General features: G+C 35.9%; 1 protein-coding gene across 1 annotated transcript in view; it reads left to right on the top strand.

Moving 5' to 3' along the window:
- The window catches only part of Lrp1b (LDL receptor related protein 1B), a 1,617,914-nt gene that overhangs the window by 1,304,682 nt on the left and 296,254 nt on the right, over positions 1 to 16,978 (top strand). The window contains exons 48-51 of the mRNA XM_059258831.1: positions 579 to 692; positions 935 to 1,084; positions 13,360 to 13,482; positions 16,023 to 16,142. Coding sequence (XP_059114814.1) covers positions 579 to 692; positions 935 to 1,084; positions 13,360 to 13,482; positions 16,023 to 16,142 — 507 coding nt within the window. The remainder of the gene's footprint in view (positions 1 to 578; positions 693 to 934; positions 1,085 to 13,359; positions 13,483 to 16,022; positions 16,143 to 16,978) is intronic.

The raw sequence follows: 16,978 nt of genomic DNA, 5'->3' as shown, positions 1-16,978 counted from the left end.
AGCAGTAATGTGTTCAGGAATCTATGGCATGTACCATTGCATAGATGGCTTTTTATCAATGATAATTCTCAATTGTCCATTCTGAGTAATAAAAGAAACCCAGTATGTCCTTCGCTTCCCCACTCCTGCTTATGCATGTTTCTGTAGCAGGAAGAATTCCTTTGAGGCATGCAGTCATACATTTGCTTCTGTCATAATCTTATACTATAGAGGATGGAAGGAGAGAGGATTTTCATTGCAATTTTAATGTCATCTCGGTTCTGGATCCGTATGATCAGAATGAAGACATAACTCCTCCTTTAATCAAACCTGCACCATAGGGGGTTCTAAGGTACATGAGCTGGCAATTACAAATTGGTGTGATGAAATTCACACTTAAGACAGAATTACATAATGACTGAAGACATAGGAGACACATTGGGGTGAAGGCTGGGGGGCCAGGGTGTCCCTTTAGATATATAAATTCAAACATCAAACTAAAATAAAATTGAATAAATTCATGAAAATTCTCAAAATATAAAGCAGAGGTAATTTTCAATCTCTTCTCCTCATTTACTTATGTACTGTGTTTTTTCTAGTGTCAACCTGCTCCACAGTTGAGTTTCGCTGTGCAGATGGGACTTGCATTCCAAGATCAGCACGATGCAACCAAAACATGGACTGTGCAGATGCTTCAGATGAAAAGGACTGCAGTAAGAATTACTACTTCCTTTTGTTTGTTCGTGTCTGAACACCTGTTGGCGTTGAGTTGAACACTGTCCAACTTTTTCCTGAGCTTCTCCCAGAACTGATATGTAATTAACCCTGTTGTGTAGTATAATTGTGTATTTACTTCTTTAGTGATATTAAGTTTTCTTGCCTCTGTGACCTACATAGAAGCCTCATAACTCTTGAAAATGTGGTTTTAATTTCATTTTTATTCATATCCTTCTAGATAATACAGATTGCACACATTTCTATAAACTTGGAGTGAAATCCACAGGATTCATAAGATGTAACTCTACCTCACTGTGTATTCTGCCAAGCTGGATATGTGATGGGTCTAATGACTGTGGAGACTATTCAGATGAATTAAAGTGCCCAGGTAATTTCCAAAAGAAAAAAAAATTTCTTGTCTTGATGATGTAAAAGTTAGCTACTTAAATAATGAATGGATGAATTTGATACAGACCAGGGATAACCATTTTCTTCGAAAAATGTCACTTGATCTTTCTAAAGGAATTACAAACTGGTATATAGGAAATGTATACTAATTTCAGACTATATTTTTTTAACATTTAGCTCTTCATTAGAACTTTTAAAATTGATGACTAAGCCATTAAAATGTGTAATTTGTAAAGTTTCATCAGAACATTTGTAAACCTTGAAAGACCTATTTAAGGAAAAATAGGAGAAAGACACTCCTTAGTGATGACTTCACTTTGTGTTACACAGTTTTATGTTAGGCTAATGCAGTTCATACAACTTTGGAGATGATAGGTGGGGGCTGTAGATGTAACCAACCATCTTATTAAATAAGAAACACAGAACCAATGCAAAGAAGAAAGCCAAGAGGTCAGAGCCAAGAGCTAAAACCTTACCCTTCCTCCTGCAGTGGTCCTACCTCTCCGAAAGAGAGCTACTTCCTGTGTTAAAGTCTTTATATAGACTTTCTGTTCTGTTTTCTCATTGGTTGTAAACCCAACCACATGGCCGCCTTGTCACTGCCTGTCTGTACAGACCTCCAGGTCTTCTATGGTTGGTATTGAGATAAAGGCGTGTGTATACAATGCTGGCTGTATCCCTGAACACACAGAGACATACCTAGCTCTGCCTACCAAGTGCTGGGATTAAAGGTGTGTGCCACCACCACCTGGCTTTCCTATGGCTTGCTAATAGCTCTGACCCCCAGGCAACTTTATTTATTAACATACAAATAACATTTTAGTACAAATAAAATATCACCATAGGGGGCAGATATTTTATTACTGGGTCATGGTCTGACCGATACATTTATATCTGCTTCTTAACCATCTCTGCTGACGAAATCTCTGAAGAATATCATTTAGCTTTTTAGAGTACTTCTTTAACAATAATGACTGCTTTTAGTTAAGGACAATGAAACTAAATAAAATCATTCAACACGTTTACAAAAATAATGAAGTGGATACATGGTCAATATGGCACCACTTAATATGGCCTGAAACTGCTGTTTGCCTACCTCATCCTACTAACACTGACTTGGGTCCAGGCTTTGTTAGCATTTAATTTTTTTCCAAAATGTTTTGAGAAGTGGTAATTGTGGGTATTCACACAACAATTTCTATAAACACATACTCTATTTAAAAACTTCTCTTCATAAGAGGTCACGATTAATCACTTAGTAAGATCCTAACTTTTCTACTGAAAGAGGTGTAACACTATAATGTTGATTTTACTTAAGGCCTTCGATTTTTCTTTTCATTTCATTTTCCTCTGCTCCTTCCAACTCCTTTGTCCCTCATAACTCCCATCCAAATTCCATGGCCTCTTGCTCTCTAAATATTTCATACAAATGTAAATACACACATGTATGCATATGTAAAAATAAATACAATTTGCTATGTCCACTTAGTGTTGTTACTATTTATAGCAGATCATCCCTGGAGAAGAGCAGCCATTAAATACCTGTAGCTTTTCATATAAGAGTACATTTGTTTTCTTCTTTTTTTTAATTCAGAAACATTTTTTTCATACTATTGTATGTGCTTCCCCCAACTTCTTTCAAATCCATCCTTCTATCCACCTAACTTTTTCTTTTTTCTCTTCCTCTCTTAAAAAGCTAAAAAATATATTTGAAAAAAAATCAAGAAAAACACACCCACAAATTATGAAAGCAAAAATCAAAACAAATAAGCAAAAGAACGAGGACAGAAAAAAATGTGAAAACAAAGCAAAATTAAGCAAGTTCACAGAAATACCACTGAGTTCATTTTGTGTTGGTGAACTCTTTCTGGGCATCAGGTTTGGCCTGGTTGTGGTAGATACAACCAGTGAAATTCCATTGGAGAAAAGTGATTTTTTTCCCTTTGCCAGTGGATATTAAGTATAGATAGCTTCTAGGCTAGGGATGGGTTCTCATGCACACTTGCCACTCTCAGGGTGGGGACCACATCTGGCTCAGACCTGTGCAGGTCTTATGTGTGCTGCCACTGTCTCTGTGAGTTCGTATGAGTATGAATACTGTTGTTTCTGGAAGACAGTGTTTTCTTGAAGTCATCCACAACCTCTGGCTGCTACAGTATTTATTCTTTCTTTTCCAACTGGATCCTTGATCCTTGAGGGGTAGGCTTTGGTGTAGATACCCCAATTAGGACTCATTGTCTTACTTCGCACATTGTCCACTTGTTGCTCTTCATTCTATTCCCTTCTACTATAAGAAGAAGCTTCTCTGGTATGGGTTGAATGAGACCCTGATCTACAGATCAAGCAGTATGTCATTAGGAGTTATTTTATTGCTCTGTTCATTTTGCAGAATAATAGTATTAGGCCATCACCTGTTTAGTCCCTGGTTCTTGGCCACCTTGACAATACCTGGTATGGGTTCCTTCAAGAAGGCCTTAAATCCAATCAAAAACTGGTTAGTTACTCTCATAACATTTGTGCCACTACTGAACCTGTCATACAGGCATGTCATAGGGTGAGGTTTTATGTGATTTGCCTCATCCAATCAGCATGTCAACTGGTTTTGCCATTTGATAGGTACTGTTTAGGCAACCATATTCATGAGATATCATGGATTTGTCTTTCCTCTCATATATAAGAAACAACTCAAGGCAGACACCCTGGTCCTCTGACTAGTACAATTGTTCTGTCTCTTTCTCATTAGTTTTCCTGATCCTTAGATTTAGGAGTTGAAATATACAGATATTAGAGCTGGGATCCCCACAGTAAGTTGTTTATTTGCAGTTTGACCACTTGGGCCTTTCCATGTCTTCTTTGTCTGCTGTAAATATAAGCTACATTGGTAATAGGTAAGAGGAGCATTGTACATATATCTTTGAATGTAAAGATGAGTACTTAGAATGAATTGATGCCTGTAATGAGTCTTTTTCTGTACTGTCAGCTCCAAATATCCACATGTAGACTTCTTATTAATTACAAAAGTTTGGTCTTAGCTTAGGCTTGTCCCACTAGCTCTTATTACTTAAATTAACCCATTTATTTTAATCTATGTGCTTCCACATGGCATGTGGCTTTTACCTCTCCTCCTACATGCCCTGCTTCCTCTGCATCTGGATAGTGACTCCTTCTTCTTCTATGTGTACTATCTGTCCCCAGACATCCTGTCTAACCTCTTCCTGCCTAGTTATTGACCATTCAGCTCTTTATTAACCTGAATAACAGTGACACATCTTCACACAGTGTAAAGGAATATTCCACAACAGGTACTGATTTAGGAAAGCTTCAGTATTATTGTACATTACCTTATCTACCATGGGAAGATGACTAGGTTTAAAGTACCAGGTATAAATTCCCTCCTTTTGAGCATGGCTTAAGTCCAATGCGATAGCTGTTACATACCACCAAGACCATTATTGTAACTTTGGGGACATCCTGCTCGATATTGTGGTTTGTAGGTTTCACAGCTGGACTATTGACAACTTTTTCCCTTGGCAACTGGAAGAGCTCTCCCTGATACTATGAGAGAGAGCCATGAAGAAGGAGTCTTTAAGATCAGCTCCATCTTGATATCTACAAGTCATGTGTCCAAAGAGTGTTTTCAGCAATAAGGACTTATCTTCAATTTGTGGGAGGCAACCTAAGCAGGAATTACATTACATATAGTGTTTGGGGAGTCCTGGCGTGGGAGTTTTGTGAGAAATTCTATGGTTCTTGATTGGAGCATTGGGGGATTATCACCCCAAGTGGTACAACTTCATGTATGTATGTGTCTTTGTGTGTATGTGTGTGTGTGTGTGTGTGTGTGTGTGTGTGTGTAATTTTGAGTAAGCATAAAACAATGAGTATTCCAAATAGTGTTATTTATCTCTCTTTTTTCTCTCTTCCCCAGTATCTTCTCCCTTTTCACTCCTCAGTTAAAGCTCCCACATTTTCTTAATTCTTCCTTCATAGCCAGTTTAAAAGCAGCCCCCCTCCTAGAAGTGATCCACTTTTCTTCTTGTTTTCTGCAGACGCTGTTAAAGGTTATAACCTAAAATATAACGATTTGGAGCTAGAAACTAAAATTAAGAAAGGATATGTGGTGTTTTTGTTTCCAGGTCTGGGTTATCATACTCTTGGTAGTATAATCATTTTCTCAATATTATTTGACTGCTCCATGAGCATGGCAGATTTTTCCACCATCTAGTGCTTTTTCCATCGTCTTCAGTTCTTTTATTCAGATTGTTTACATTTTCATTCTAGGGCCTTTCACTTCTTTTGTTAGTTTTATTAGTAGATATTTGATTTGTAATGAGGATATTATGAAAAATTTTGTAATGTGTTCCTCAATCTCCATGACTTTGTGGAAATAATAGCTATTCATTTTCTGCTGATTCAGAGTTTTATTGCATCATGGCCAGAAATTATATACGGAGTTGCTCCAATCTTCTGAAATTGTTAAGATTTGTTTTGTGTCTCAGGTTGTAGTTCATTTTAGAGAAGCTTCTTCCATGTGTTAATAAGAAGAATGCATATTCTTTGGTCTTTGGGTAGAATATTTTATATATATATATATATATATATATATATATATTCATATATGTGTGAGTTATGTTTATTTGATGTATAATTATCATTCAATTTTGATTTTTCTGTTATTTTTGGCCAAATTAATAATCTACTGGAGAAAGTAGAATAATATTTACATCATTTACTATTTATATTTGCCTTTAACTCCAGTAATACACTTGTTATGAAATTGGGTATGAGAGAATTTGTTGCAAATTCATTTAGAATATAATGCCTTCTGGGTTAATTGATCCCTTTTTAGAATAAAGTTTCTATCATTGTCTTTTTGACTAGTTTTATATTGAAGTTTATTTTGTTAGATATTAGGAAGTCAGTGTCATTTTACTTCCCATTTGCTTAGGTTACTTCTTTTCATTCTTTGACTTTAAGGTGGTACTCATTAAAGCTGAGTTTCTTGTAGATAACAAAAAGATGGAATTGTTTTCCATTCAGCTAGCCTGTATCATCAGGATGGGAAGTTAAGGCTACTGATATTCAAGGGTATTAATAAAAGGTCTGTGTTGATTGCAGTCATTTTGATATTTTTGCTGTTTGTGCTCTTTGTGCTATTTTGTGTTTCAGTTATTATAGTGTCATTCATTTTTCTATAGTCCCTTGACTATTCTTATTCCTCTCCTCAATCCTAATTACTGCTACTAGCATTCTCTATAGGGATGGTTTAGTGAACATGGATTCTTTTTCCTGTTTATATCATGAAACATGTTTTTTTCTCCTTCAACTACGTGAGATAATTCTACTTGGTCCAGGAGTCTGGGTCGGCATTCATTGTTTTTTAAAACTTGGAGTATGTTGCTTCAGGATCTTTGGCTTTTAAAGAGTCCATTGGGAAATTAACTGTTATTCTTAATGAGTTTTCCTTTATGTGACTTGTGGTTTTTCTCCAGGAGCATTCAATACTCTGTATGTGGTCTTTTTATTTAATGTTTTAACTATAACATGCCATGAGAAGTTTTTCTTTTTCCTGTCTAATTGATGTTGTGTGCTACAAGAATTTGTGTGATTGTGTCTTCCCTAAATTTGGGTAAATTTTCTTCCTGGTCTTTTGTCTTTTTTCTTCCTTTCTTTTCTTTTTCTTTTCTTTTCTTTTTTAATAAAGGATCTCATTTTGCCCTAAATGGTCTTAGACTCTTTTGGTAGACCAGGATGGTCTCAAACACACAGACATCCACCTATCCCTGTCTCCCATTTTCTGGAATAAAGGTGTCTGCAACCATACCCAGTCTTATGTGTTCTTTTTCAAGATCTGGTCTATGTTATTGTTTTCAGATTCCTTTCCTTTATCTATGTTTATAATTCAAATTTGATCTTTTCTTGGCATTCTAAAGCTTTTGCATATTCTTTTCAATTATTTTACTTGCCTTGTTTTGCTGAAGTGGTTCAATACATTCAATTTATATTTGAGTCCTGATAGTCTAGCTTCTACTTGATTGATTCTACTTGTAATTCTTTCTTTTTCATTTTGTATATGTTATAGAGCTTTTCCATTCCATCTTTTCCTCAGCTTGAGTTATTTTCAGTCTTTCTATCTTTTCACTGAATTCAGTTTTTAAATTCTGAATTGTCACAGTCATTTCATTTATCCTTATCTTTGTGTTTTCTAGAACATCACTCCTGTATTTATTGTATCTCCTTTAATTTTTTTATATTTTTATTTATAACATTAAATAAAGAATTATATGTATGGATATTTTGCCTGCATGTATGTCTGTACACCACATGTGTTCCTCTTGCTGAACATGTGTCTGATATGATATTGTAGCCTTCTTCATATTAGGTAAGTGCTGGACTTTTGTGATTAAAGCTAGGTCAGATGAAGCTGATGCAGCAGAAGCTCAAATGTAGCTAGGTCTGCAAGTGTGAGCTTTGTGTGAGGGTAGCTGAAGATCAGAAGAGCTCAAAAGGATATACTGGTGTAGAAGCTGCACTTCTGGAGATAGTTAAGGCTGAGGTTTGAGGAAGTACAGCTACAGCTTTTGAGGATTAAAGAAACTTGTTTGTAGACATTTGACTATAGCTTATTACAGATATTTAGCCCTCTTAATGGTTTTGCTATATTATTATTATTATTATTATTAATTATTATTATTATATATCTCCTGTCATACATTACATCCCTACCAAAGTTACCCCTCCTTCCACTGCTCCTAGTCCTTGTCCCTATCTCCCCTTCTGCCAGATCAAATCCTCTTCTATTTCCTTAAAAAAAAAGATAAATAAATAAAAAAGATAAAATAAGATTTGGCACACACCCCAAAATCACGCTGGATACGGCAACTCAGTAGTAGGAAAGGGGTTCAAAAGGCAAACAAATGAGTTAGAACCCCCACCTCACCGCACTTCACATGACCCCATTGTTTGGATTTCTACCAGAGTACCAAGATATACAACCCATAAGGTGTATGTTAAGGACCTAACTCAGATCCATACAGGGTCTGTGTTTGTCTCTTCAGTTTCTGTGAGCCCCTATGAACCCTGCTTAGTTGATTCTGTAAGAAGCATTCTCTTGGTGTCTTCAACTTCTCTGGCTCCTACAAACCTTCCTCCTTCCCTTCTGTGGGATTTCCCTGGATCCACCTAATGTTTGGCTGTGGATCTTTGCTTCTGCTCCCATCAGTTGCTGAGTGATGCCCTTCTGATGATAATTAGGAGTAGAGCAGAGTAGCACTAGAAATCATTTCACTGACTTTTTTCTTTCTTTCTTTTTTTTTTCTGCCATCCAGGCAGTGCTAGATGTGAGCTTCTTCTTGTGGCATGGGCCTCAAGTTTGTCATGGATTGGCCACTCCCACAAGTTCTGCACTACCATTGCCCCAGCACATATTATATACAGGACAGACTTTATGTTTTGTAGCTGGGTTTATGTCTTAGTTCTGCTGTTAGGAGCCTTACATGGTGATGGCCATATGTTAGAATATGCCTAGGATGGGCTCCATATCCCCCATTACTAGCAGGCTTCACTAAGGTCACTCTCACAGATTCCAGGGAACTTCTTCTATGCAAGCTTTCTACATTGCCCCTAAATTGTTCCCCAAATCCAGTCATGTCTCCCAGTACTCTTGCCTCCTTCTCTCCCAATCCTTGCATGATCACTCCTGTTCCCATCCCCACCTGCTCCAGGTTCACCTGCAAAATCTATTTTATTTCCTTTCAGGGAGATCCAAGCTTCCTCCTTTAACCCCCCTTGTTACTGAGCCTCTCTGAATCTGTGGATTTTAGTATGATTATCCTTTTCTTAACAGCTAATGTCTACTTATAAGTAAGTACAAACCAGGTTTGTGTTTCGAGGTCTGGGTTACCTCACTCAGGATGATCTTTTCTAGTTCCATCTATTTGCCTGCAAATTTCATGTTGTAATTGTTTTTAACAGCTGAGTAATACAACATTATGTAAGTGAACATCATTTTCTTTATCTATTCTTCAATTGAGGGACATCTAGGTTTATTTTTAGTTCTTGATTATTATGAATAAAACAACAATGAACATAGATGAGCAAGTGTTTTTGTTGTAGGATAGAATGTCCTTTGGGTATATGCCCAAGGATGGTGTAGCTGGGTCGTGAGGTAGATGGATACCTAATTTTTTGAGGAAATGACATGTTTATTTCCATTGTGTCTGTACTAGTTTACACTCCCACCAGCAATGGAGGAGTGTTCCCATTGCTCTGCATCCTTGCCAGCATGAGATGTCACTTGTTTTTTAATTTTTAAAATTTATTTATTTGTTTTTAGTCTTAGCCATTCAGACAGGTTTAATATGAAATCTCAAAGTGGTTTTGATTTGTATTTCCCTAATGGCTAAGAATGTTGAATATTTCTTTAAATGTTTCTCAGTCATTTGAAATTCTTCTGTTGAAAATTCTGTTTAGAAATGTATCTAATTTTCAATAGAGTCATTTGGTTTATTGATGTCTAGTTTCTTGAGCTCTTTATATATTTTGGATATTAGCCCTCTATTGGATGTGGAGTTGGTAAAAATCTTTTCCCATTTTGTAGGTTGTAATTTTTCCTATTGACAGTATCCTTTGCCTTACAGAATCTTCTAAGTTTCATGAGGTCCCATTTACTAATTGTACTTATTTCCTATGATATTGGTGTTCTCTTCAGGAAGTTGTCTCCTGTACCAATGAGTTCAAGGCTATTCCCTACTTTCTTTTCTATGAGGTACAGTGTGTCTGGTTTTATATTGAGGTCTTTGATCCACTTGAACTTGAGTTTTGTGCAGGGTGAAAGATATGGATCAGTTTGCATTCTACATGTTGACGTCCAGTTAGGGCAGCATTTATTAAGGATGATTTTTTCCATTGTGTATTTCTGGCTTCTTTGCTAAAACTAAGGTGTCCATAGATTTGTGGATTTATTTCTGGGCCTTTGATTCAATTCCATTGATTAACCTGTCTGTTTTTAAGTCAATACCCTGCAGCTGTTCAGTCCCAAATAAACACACAGAGGCTTATTTTAATTATAAACTGTTTGGCCTACTGCTCAGGCTTATAACTAACTAGCTCTTATGCTTAAATTAACCTATAGTCCTTGTCTATGTTTAGCCATACGGCATGGTATCTTTTCTCAGTCCTGCATTCTCATCTTACTTCCTCTGTGTCTGGTTGGTGACTCCATCTTGGCTTTTCCTCTTCTCAGAATTCTCCTAGTCTGGCCACTTTATCTACACTTCCTGCCTGGCTACTGGCCAATCAGCATTTCATTAAACCAATAAAAGTGACAAATCTTTACAGTGTACAAGAGCATTATCCCACAGCATACCCCAAGATATTTCATATTATTTGTGATTATTGTCAAGGTTGATGTTTCCTTGATCTTTCTCCATATATGGTAATTAAAAATTTTTCTGGTTATAGTAGTCTGGGTGAGCATCTGTGATCTCTTAGAGTCTGCAGGACATCTATTTAGGCCCTTCTGGCTTTTAGATTCTCCATTAAGAAGTTAGGGTGTAATTCTATAGGTCCATCTTTATGTGTTAATTTATTTTTTCCCTTGCAGCTTTTTTTTTTGTTGTTTTTTTGTTTTTTTTTTGAGACAGGATTTCTCTGTGTAGCTTTGGAGCCTGTCCTGGAACTTGCTTTTTACACCAGGCTGGCTTCGAACTCACAAAGATCCACCTGCCTCTGTCTCCCTGAGTGCTGGGATTAAAGGCATGTGCCACCACCACCCAGCTTCCCTTGAAGCGTTAATATTCTTTCTTGGTTCTGTATGTTTAGTGTTCTGACTACTATGTGGCACAGAGAATTTCTTTTCTGCTCCAACCTATTTGGTGGACACTAAACTTCTTATATCTTTATAGGCATGTCTTCTTTGAGTTAGAGAAATTTTCTTCTATGATTTTGTTAAAAATATTTTCTGGGCCTTTGAGCTGTGATTCTTATCTTTCTACTCCTATTATTCTGAAGTTTGGTTTTGTCATGGCATCCTTGATTTCCTGGATGCTTTGTGTCATGAACTTTTTGGATTTAACATTTTGCTTGATCATTGTATCAATTTCTTCTATTGTAGATTTCATTGCTGATATTCTGTCTTCCATCTCTTGCAATTTATTGGTGAAGCTTGACTCTGTAGTTCCTGTTCAAGTTCCTAAATGTTTCATTTCCATCAGTTTGTGTTTTCTTTATTGCTTCCATTTTCATTCTCAGGTCTTGAACAGTTTTATTGGTTTCCTTAAACTATTTGATTGTTTGTTTTTTCTTTGTTTCCTCTAGAGGATTTATTCATTTGTTTGTGTTTTCCTGGATTCCTTCAAGGGATTTATTCACTTCTTTAAGAACCTCTATCATCTTCACAAAGGTTGCTTTAAGGCTGTTTCCTTGTGCTTCCTTTGTGATGGAATATTCAGGGCTTGTTGTAGTATGCTAGCTGCACTCTGGTGGTGACATATTGCTCTGGCTACTCTTGACTGTGTCCTTAAGATCCTTAAGATGGCATCTAGGGATCTGAGTTTGGGGTGACGTTTAGGTGATTATTTCTGGGTTTGTCATTTTTTGGGTGATTGTTTTGTTCCTTGGATTCTGTTTCATCTCTGGAGTTTCAGGAAGTATGATAGCTGTTTGTTGCCTGTTTTGTTGGCTTCTTGGTTAGTGTGTTCATAAGGAATGTCTAATGTCAGAGGCGGGGATTCAGTGACTAGCGGGGAAGGAGGTTAGGAGGGGATAATCTGTGTATCCATAAGAAGTATGAATGGTAGAAGGGAGGTTGTAGACAGTGTTCTATTGTAGCACTAGGATAAGCCTGAAGGATTGAGCCTACTGGGGGACAGAAAGACCTGAGAGGGTCTGTAGGCAGGATGAATTAAAATTTGTAAAAGACTGGGGAACAACTTTGTTTAGTTTCATGGATCTTGGGGGTCAAAATTATTGATTTAAAGTTCTATTTACAGTGAAACATTCTTTTCATCATTATATCTGCAGTCAATATTGAAAATATTTTCAAGAGAATATTACATGATAATCATTAAACTAGTGTTTCTTTTCTTTTATAAAATTATCCTTTTCTAGGATTAACACATTATTTTAAAAGTTATTTTTCAACACTAACAAAGTTTTATACTAGGTAAAAGAGAAAGATGCCCTGGCAGGCAAGGGAAGGTGGACAGGTAGTGTAGGAACTAGCAGCAGGTGAAGCTGCACATGTCTGGTCATCTTTGTATCATCCCAGCAGCTGTAATGTGTACAATAATTTCATCTGGTTGATGAGTTCACTGAAAATGTGTTTACAGAAAATGAAAGGAAATTTTGATTTTAAATCATTAACAATGGATTACTTCAGTGTGATTATTAAATAAATTGTGGGGATCAATTTCTGATGGACAATGGGCCAGACACATTTCATACTATCTGAACCAAGGGTACAAGGGGACAACTAGGCTCCAGTCAGAAAAACTTATAGGATATTCTATATTCTATGAAATTCTATATAATATTTCAATTTTTAAAAACAAATCATAAGTTAAGAAATAATTTTACTGACAGAATACTATTTGTCTTCTGATATTTTACAAGGTATATAACTATTATTAATTAAATGTTAATTTATGGGTCTCAAGATTATACACTCACCAGCTCTTTATCAGCCAGATAATTTTCAAAATTTTATTGTACAATTTTTCTTTCTTAAAACTGAGAATATTGTTTAATTCCTACTAAGGCATGTTCAAGAAAGGGCAATATAAATATTCAATCCACCACCCCTTTTTTAAGCAAAGAGCCACTGATGTTTAATATGCTTTTATTATAAACACAGAACTCATATTTCTGATAAAACTATGATGCTTTTTTCTTCATTCCCTGTTGAATAAAGTTAGTTGTTTTCATTATTTTATGTTTACTATTGAATCATCTCATCAAACTGATTCAAGGAATGTGTTCCAATATTTCCCTCAACTTTTGCTTCCAGTTCTAAGACCAGCCTTGAACTGGATTTATAATCAAGTCTGGGGAAAAGGTCTCCCTCATGACTGGTGATGGGTTCTTATTTCTTGGGTCATTGTACCCTTGGCATTCTTCAGGACCAGGCCTGATCTGTTTTACGTTTCCCAGTTTGTCTGTTCCAACTCAGGTGGTATTAAAACTGTATCTCCATGCACTGCCAAAGCCTCAGATTAATTTAACATATTTGACACTGCATTCTATGTTTTATCATAGTTCAGAACAAACACAAATGTGAAGAGAATTATTTTGGTTGTCCTAGTGGAAGATGCATTTTGAATACCTGGGTGTGTGATGGTCAGAAGGACTGTGAGGATGGGCTGGATGAACTACACTGTGGTGAGCCTCTACTCTGCGTTGTTGTATGAGCTGCTTATGGTACCACTCTTATGTGGGTATTTCTGTTCCTAGGGGATTTATGCACAATACTGTTGATAGACTATAAAAGTAAACACAGACAATTATAACATAGCATGACAACCTCTTGTTTCATACTTTTCTTACAATTTTATGCTTAAAATAATTATCAACATTAATCTAAATGTGGTAGCTTCATTTTTTGAGTTATTTATTTCAGATACTATTAATATACTTACAGCCTGTAATGAGAAAAAGACTTCAAAAATACCTACTTGTTCTTTGCTTAAATTTTGTTTTAATTATGTGCATGATTTTAAATAATACACTCAAGCATCTGTTTCTTCAAGCACTTGCCCCTTTCATATTTTTATTATTATTATTATTGTGCGTGCAAAGTTCATTTATGTTAGAAAGGAAAGAAAACATTTTAAATTTTATTTTATAAAATTTGTGATTTTTATATAAGAGAAACAAGCCTTTGATATGTTCAATCTTTTATTATAATGCAAGCATGTTATGGTGGACAAAGTTAAAACGGTTAAAAATGAATCACTTGTGAAATGTCAAACTTTTCTGAAAGTAAATTCTATGGGTAAATAATGAAGTGTGTAGTCTGAAGGTTTCTCCGGTCCTTCCATGCCCCCGCAGTCCTGTGGCCCGCTTATAAAATAATCACTCAGAAGTTTATATTAATTATAACTGTTCAGCCATTAGCTCAGGCTATTAATGACTAGTTCTTACACTTAAATTAACCCATAATTCTTATCTATATTTAGCCACTTGGCTTGTTACCTTTTCTCAGTTCTGCCTTGTCATCTTGCTTTCTCTGTGTCTGGCTGGCAACTCCTGACTCTGCCCTTCCTCTTCCTGTCTCTCTCCTGGATTTCCTGTTTGGTAATAACCTGACACACCATAGGCCAGAGCAGTTTCTTTATTAGCCAACCATAGTAATACACATTCACAGAGTACAGGAAGACATCCCATGGCAGAAGTATGTTCTTTGTAGTTAAAATTCTGCATATCTTCACATTAGAACCAGACTGCTTCAGAAAAAAAAAGTGCTTCAAAAATTCTTAATTTCTAAGCAATTAGCTATTATATAATTAAATTTCTTAAATTTTGGTTTTCCTCAAATAAAATTGCTGAAATTTCCTTTGTTTTGCTGATCTTCTAAGTAAATATTTGAAAGCAAAATATACAACTTAAAATACTTCTTTTGAATCAAAGCCTGTGATAGTTGATTTTCTTGCTGATATAATCAATTTAAGGTAAGAAAGGTTTGGGGGGGGGTTTATAGCTAGATGGTTTATAGTCTACCATGATAGAGAAGGCATGGCCATAGGAAGAGGAGGAGCCTTGTCCCACTCAGACCAAGTTCAAAGAGCAGAGAATAATGAATAGTGTTCTTAACTCACGTTCATCTCTGCATTCAGTCTCAGACCCCACCCCATATTTAGGTTGGGTCTTCACACTACAGTTGACCTATTCACAGTAACCCCTTACATTTATGCTGAGTGAGTTGTTTCTTTTGTGATTCTGAATCTCTCCAAACTGACAAGAAAATCAACAATCACAAAGCCAAATTGATATTTTAATGAAAATTTGTTTTGAATAATTTCATTTAGGAGGATTTCATTTTGGGGTGTCATTTGATGAAACTGTGCTAGGTGGAGAAAGGACAGAGGCTAAAGCAAGACAATCAAAACCTTGATACTGTAAAAAGTAAGGAGGCATGCTACCAAAAATGTCTAACCTAGTATGAAAATTGCCATGTTTCTAATGAAGTTTGGAGTTCCTACTCAAAAATTACAAACTGAAGCACTTTCAGACAATGTAACAAAAGCACCAACATGTGGACTTTTTAAAGGACAAAGCTATTGGTTTGCCCTCAAGCTACACCCTCATTCCTCACATCTTTGGAAACAAGTATTTGATGGTCATGCTGTCTTCTGCATGATGCACGTTTTTCTCTTAGTTAAAGATTGATGGAAATAAAGAAAATACTACTTTCTGCATCTGGAGTATTTATTTTAGTTTGGTGATCAAAGATATCCTTAAAGGAGTGTAGCTAGCATAGTCACTAGCGAAGAGCCAAGCCCTGTAAGAAGTAGGTTGTAGAGACAAGGTTGTGCAAGCTGGAAGCACAGGAGTTTGCAAACTTTTGTCAGCCTTCATGTAGAGTCACTATAGAGAGTATCAACTTGGTTTGTTTTATTATAGGATAGTTGATTTTAGAAAACCTGTAGAAAGAGTCTAAGAAAATTCTTTGTCACAGTGCAATCTATTTATGTATGTTAACTGGCTGCCACGTGATATTTTGATCCACATTTACATTGTGAAATGTTCAAACAAGTGTAAAAATATCTATTTCCTCAATTATTTATCATTTTAATAAAGACCTTTCCATATAGCTTTTTAATAATACAATATTGTTGTGTGTAGCTGTACTATTGTGCAATAGATCACCCGGACTTATTTTCCTAGTGATTCCTCCTAAAATAATCATTTTTGTGTTCTAGATTCTTCTTGCTCTTGGAACCAGTTTGCTTGTTCTGTACAAAAATGCATTTCTAAACACTGGGTCTGTGATGGGGAGGATGACTGTGGTGACAGCTTGGATGAAAGTGACAGTGTTTGTGGTGAGCAGCTTCCTTTGTGCTCTTAATATTTTTTCCTCTGCATTTTTAAGTAGCATATATGTTTGATCATTTTGAAGCACACATATTGCATATATCTGTGCTTTCTAATGTCTTACAGATCATCAAATTGATTTTGTCATTTTCATATGTACTCTTACTACTTTTTTAAAGCAACAGTTGATGTTTTATTTTAAGATTTTATTTTTAGTTATGTTTATGTGGGTGTGTCCCTATGCAGAAATATGCACAAACCATATCCCATGTATCTAGAATTATAAGTGGTTAGGAGCTGCTTATTGTGGTTGCTGAGATTTGAACTGTGGACTTCTGCAAGAACAGTACATGCTTTTAACCAATGAGCCATACCTCAAGCCCCTATTATCTTCTTTGTAAAAGCACACACATTGATTATGTGGAATTTTGCCTGTGTGATATCAAATAATCGCAACTGTCCTTCATATACCTAGCTTTCAATGCTCCTTTCCTGTGAGTTGATTGGCATGTTGAGACAAAATAATCTTGTTTTATGACACATGAGAACATAGCTGAGTTGTCCCCTGAAAGTTAGTGTAAAAGTTTTCCACCCATTAACCACCATTAGCCAGCCATTAAACACCTATGTTGTTTATGTGCCCATACTGTAATAAAGCATTGATGCTACATTGCTTTAAATTGGAAATGAAGAAATTTGACAAATGTATACAATTTTCAAAGAACTTTGAAGCTCAGTATTTGTGGTATTGTAGTGTTAAATGTCTATATTTACCTGCTATGCTTTTAACCATTAAATAAGTACTATGTATTTCATCTGCAAAGGCAGTGTGGTTTTGTTGGCA

This window comes from Peromyscus eremicus, chromosome 4 (genome assembly GCF_949786415.1).
Source record: "Peromyscus eremicus chromosome 4, PerEre_H2_v1, whole genome shotgun sequence".
NCBI classification, from domain to species: domain Eukaryota; kingdom Metazoa; phylum Chordata; class Mammalia; order Rodentia; family Cricetidae; genus Peromyscus; species Peromyscus eremicus.
This window is presented reverse-complemented; position numbering and strand designations above follow the sequence as displayed.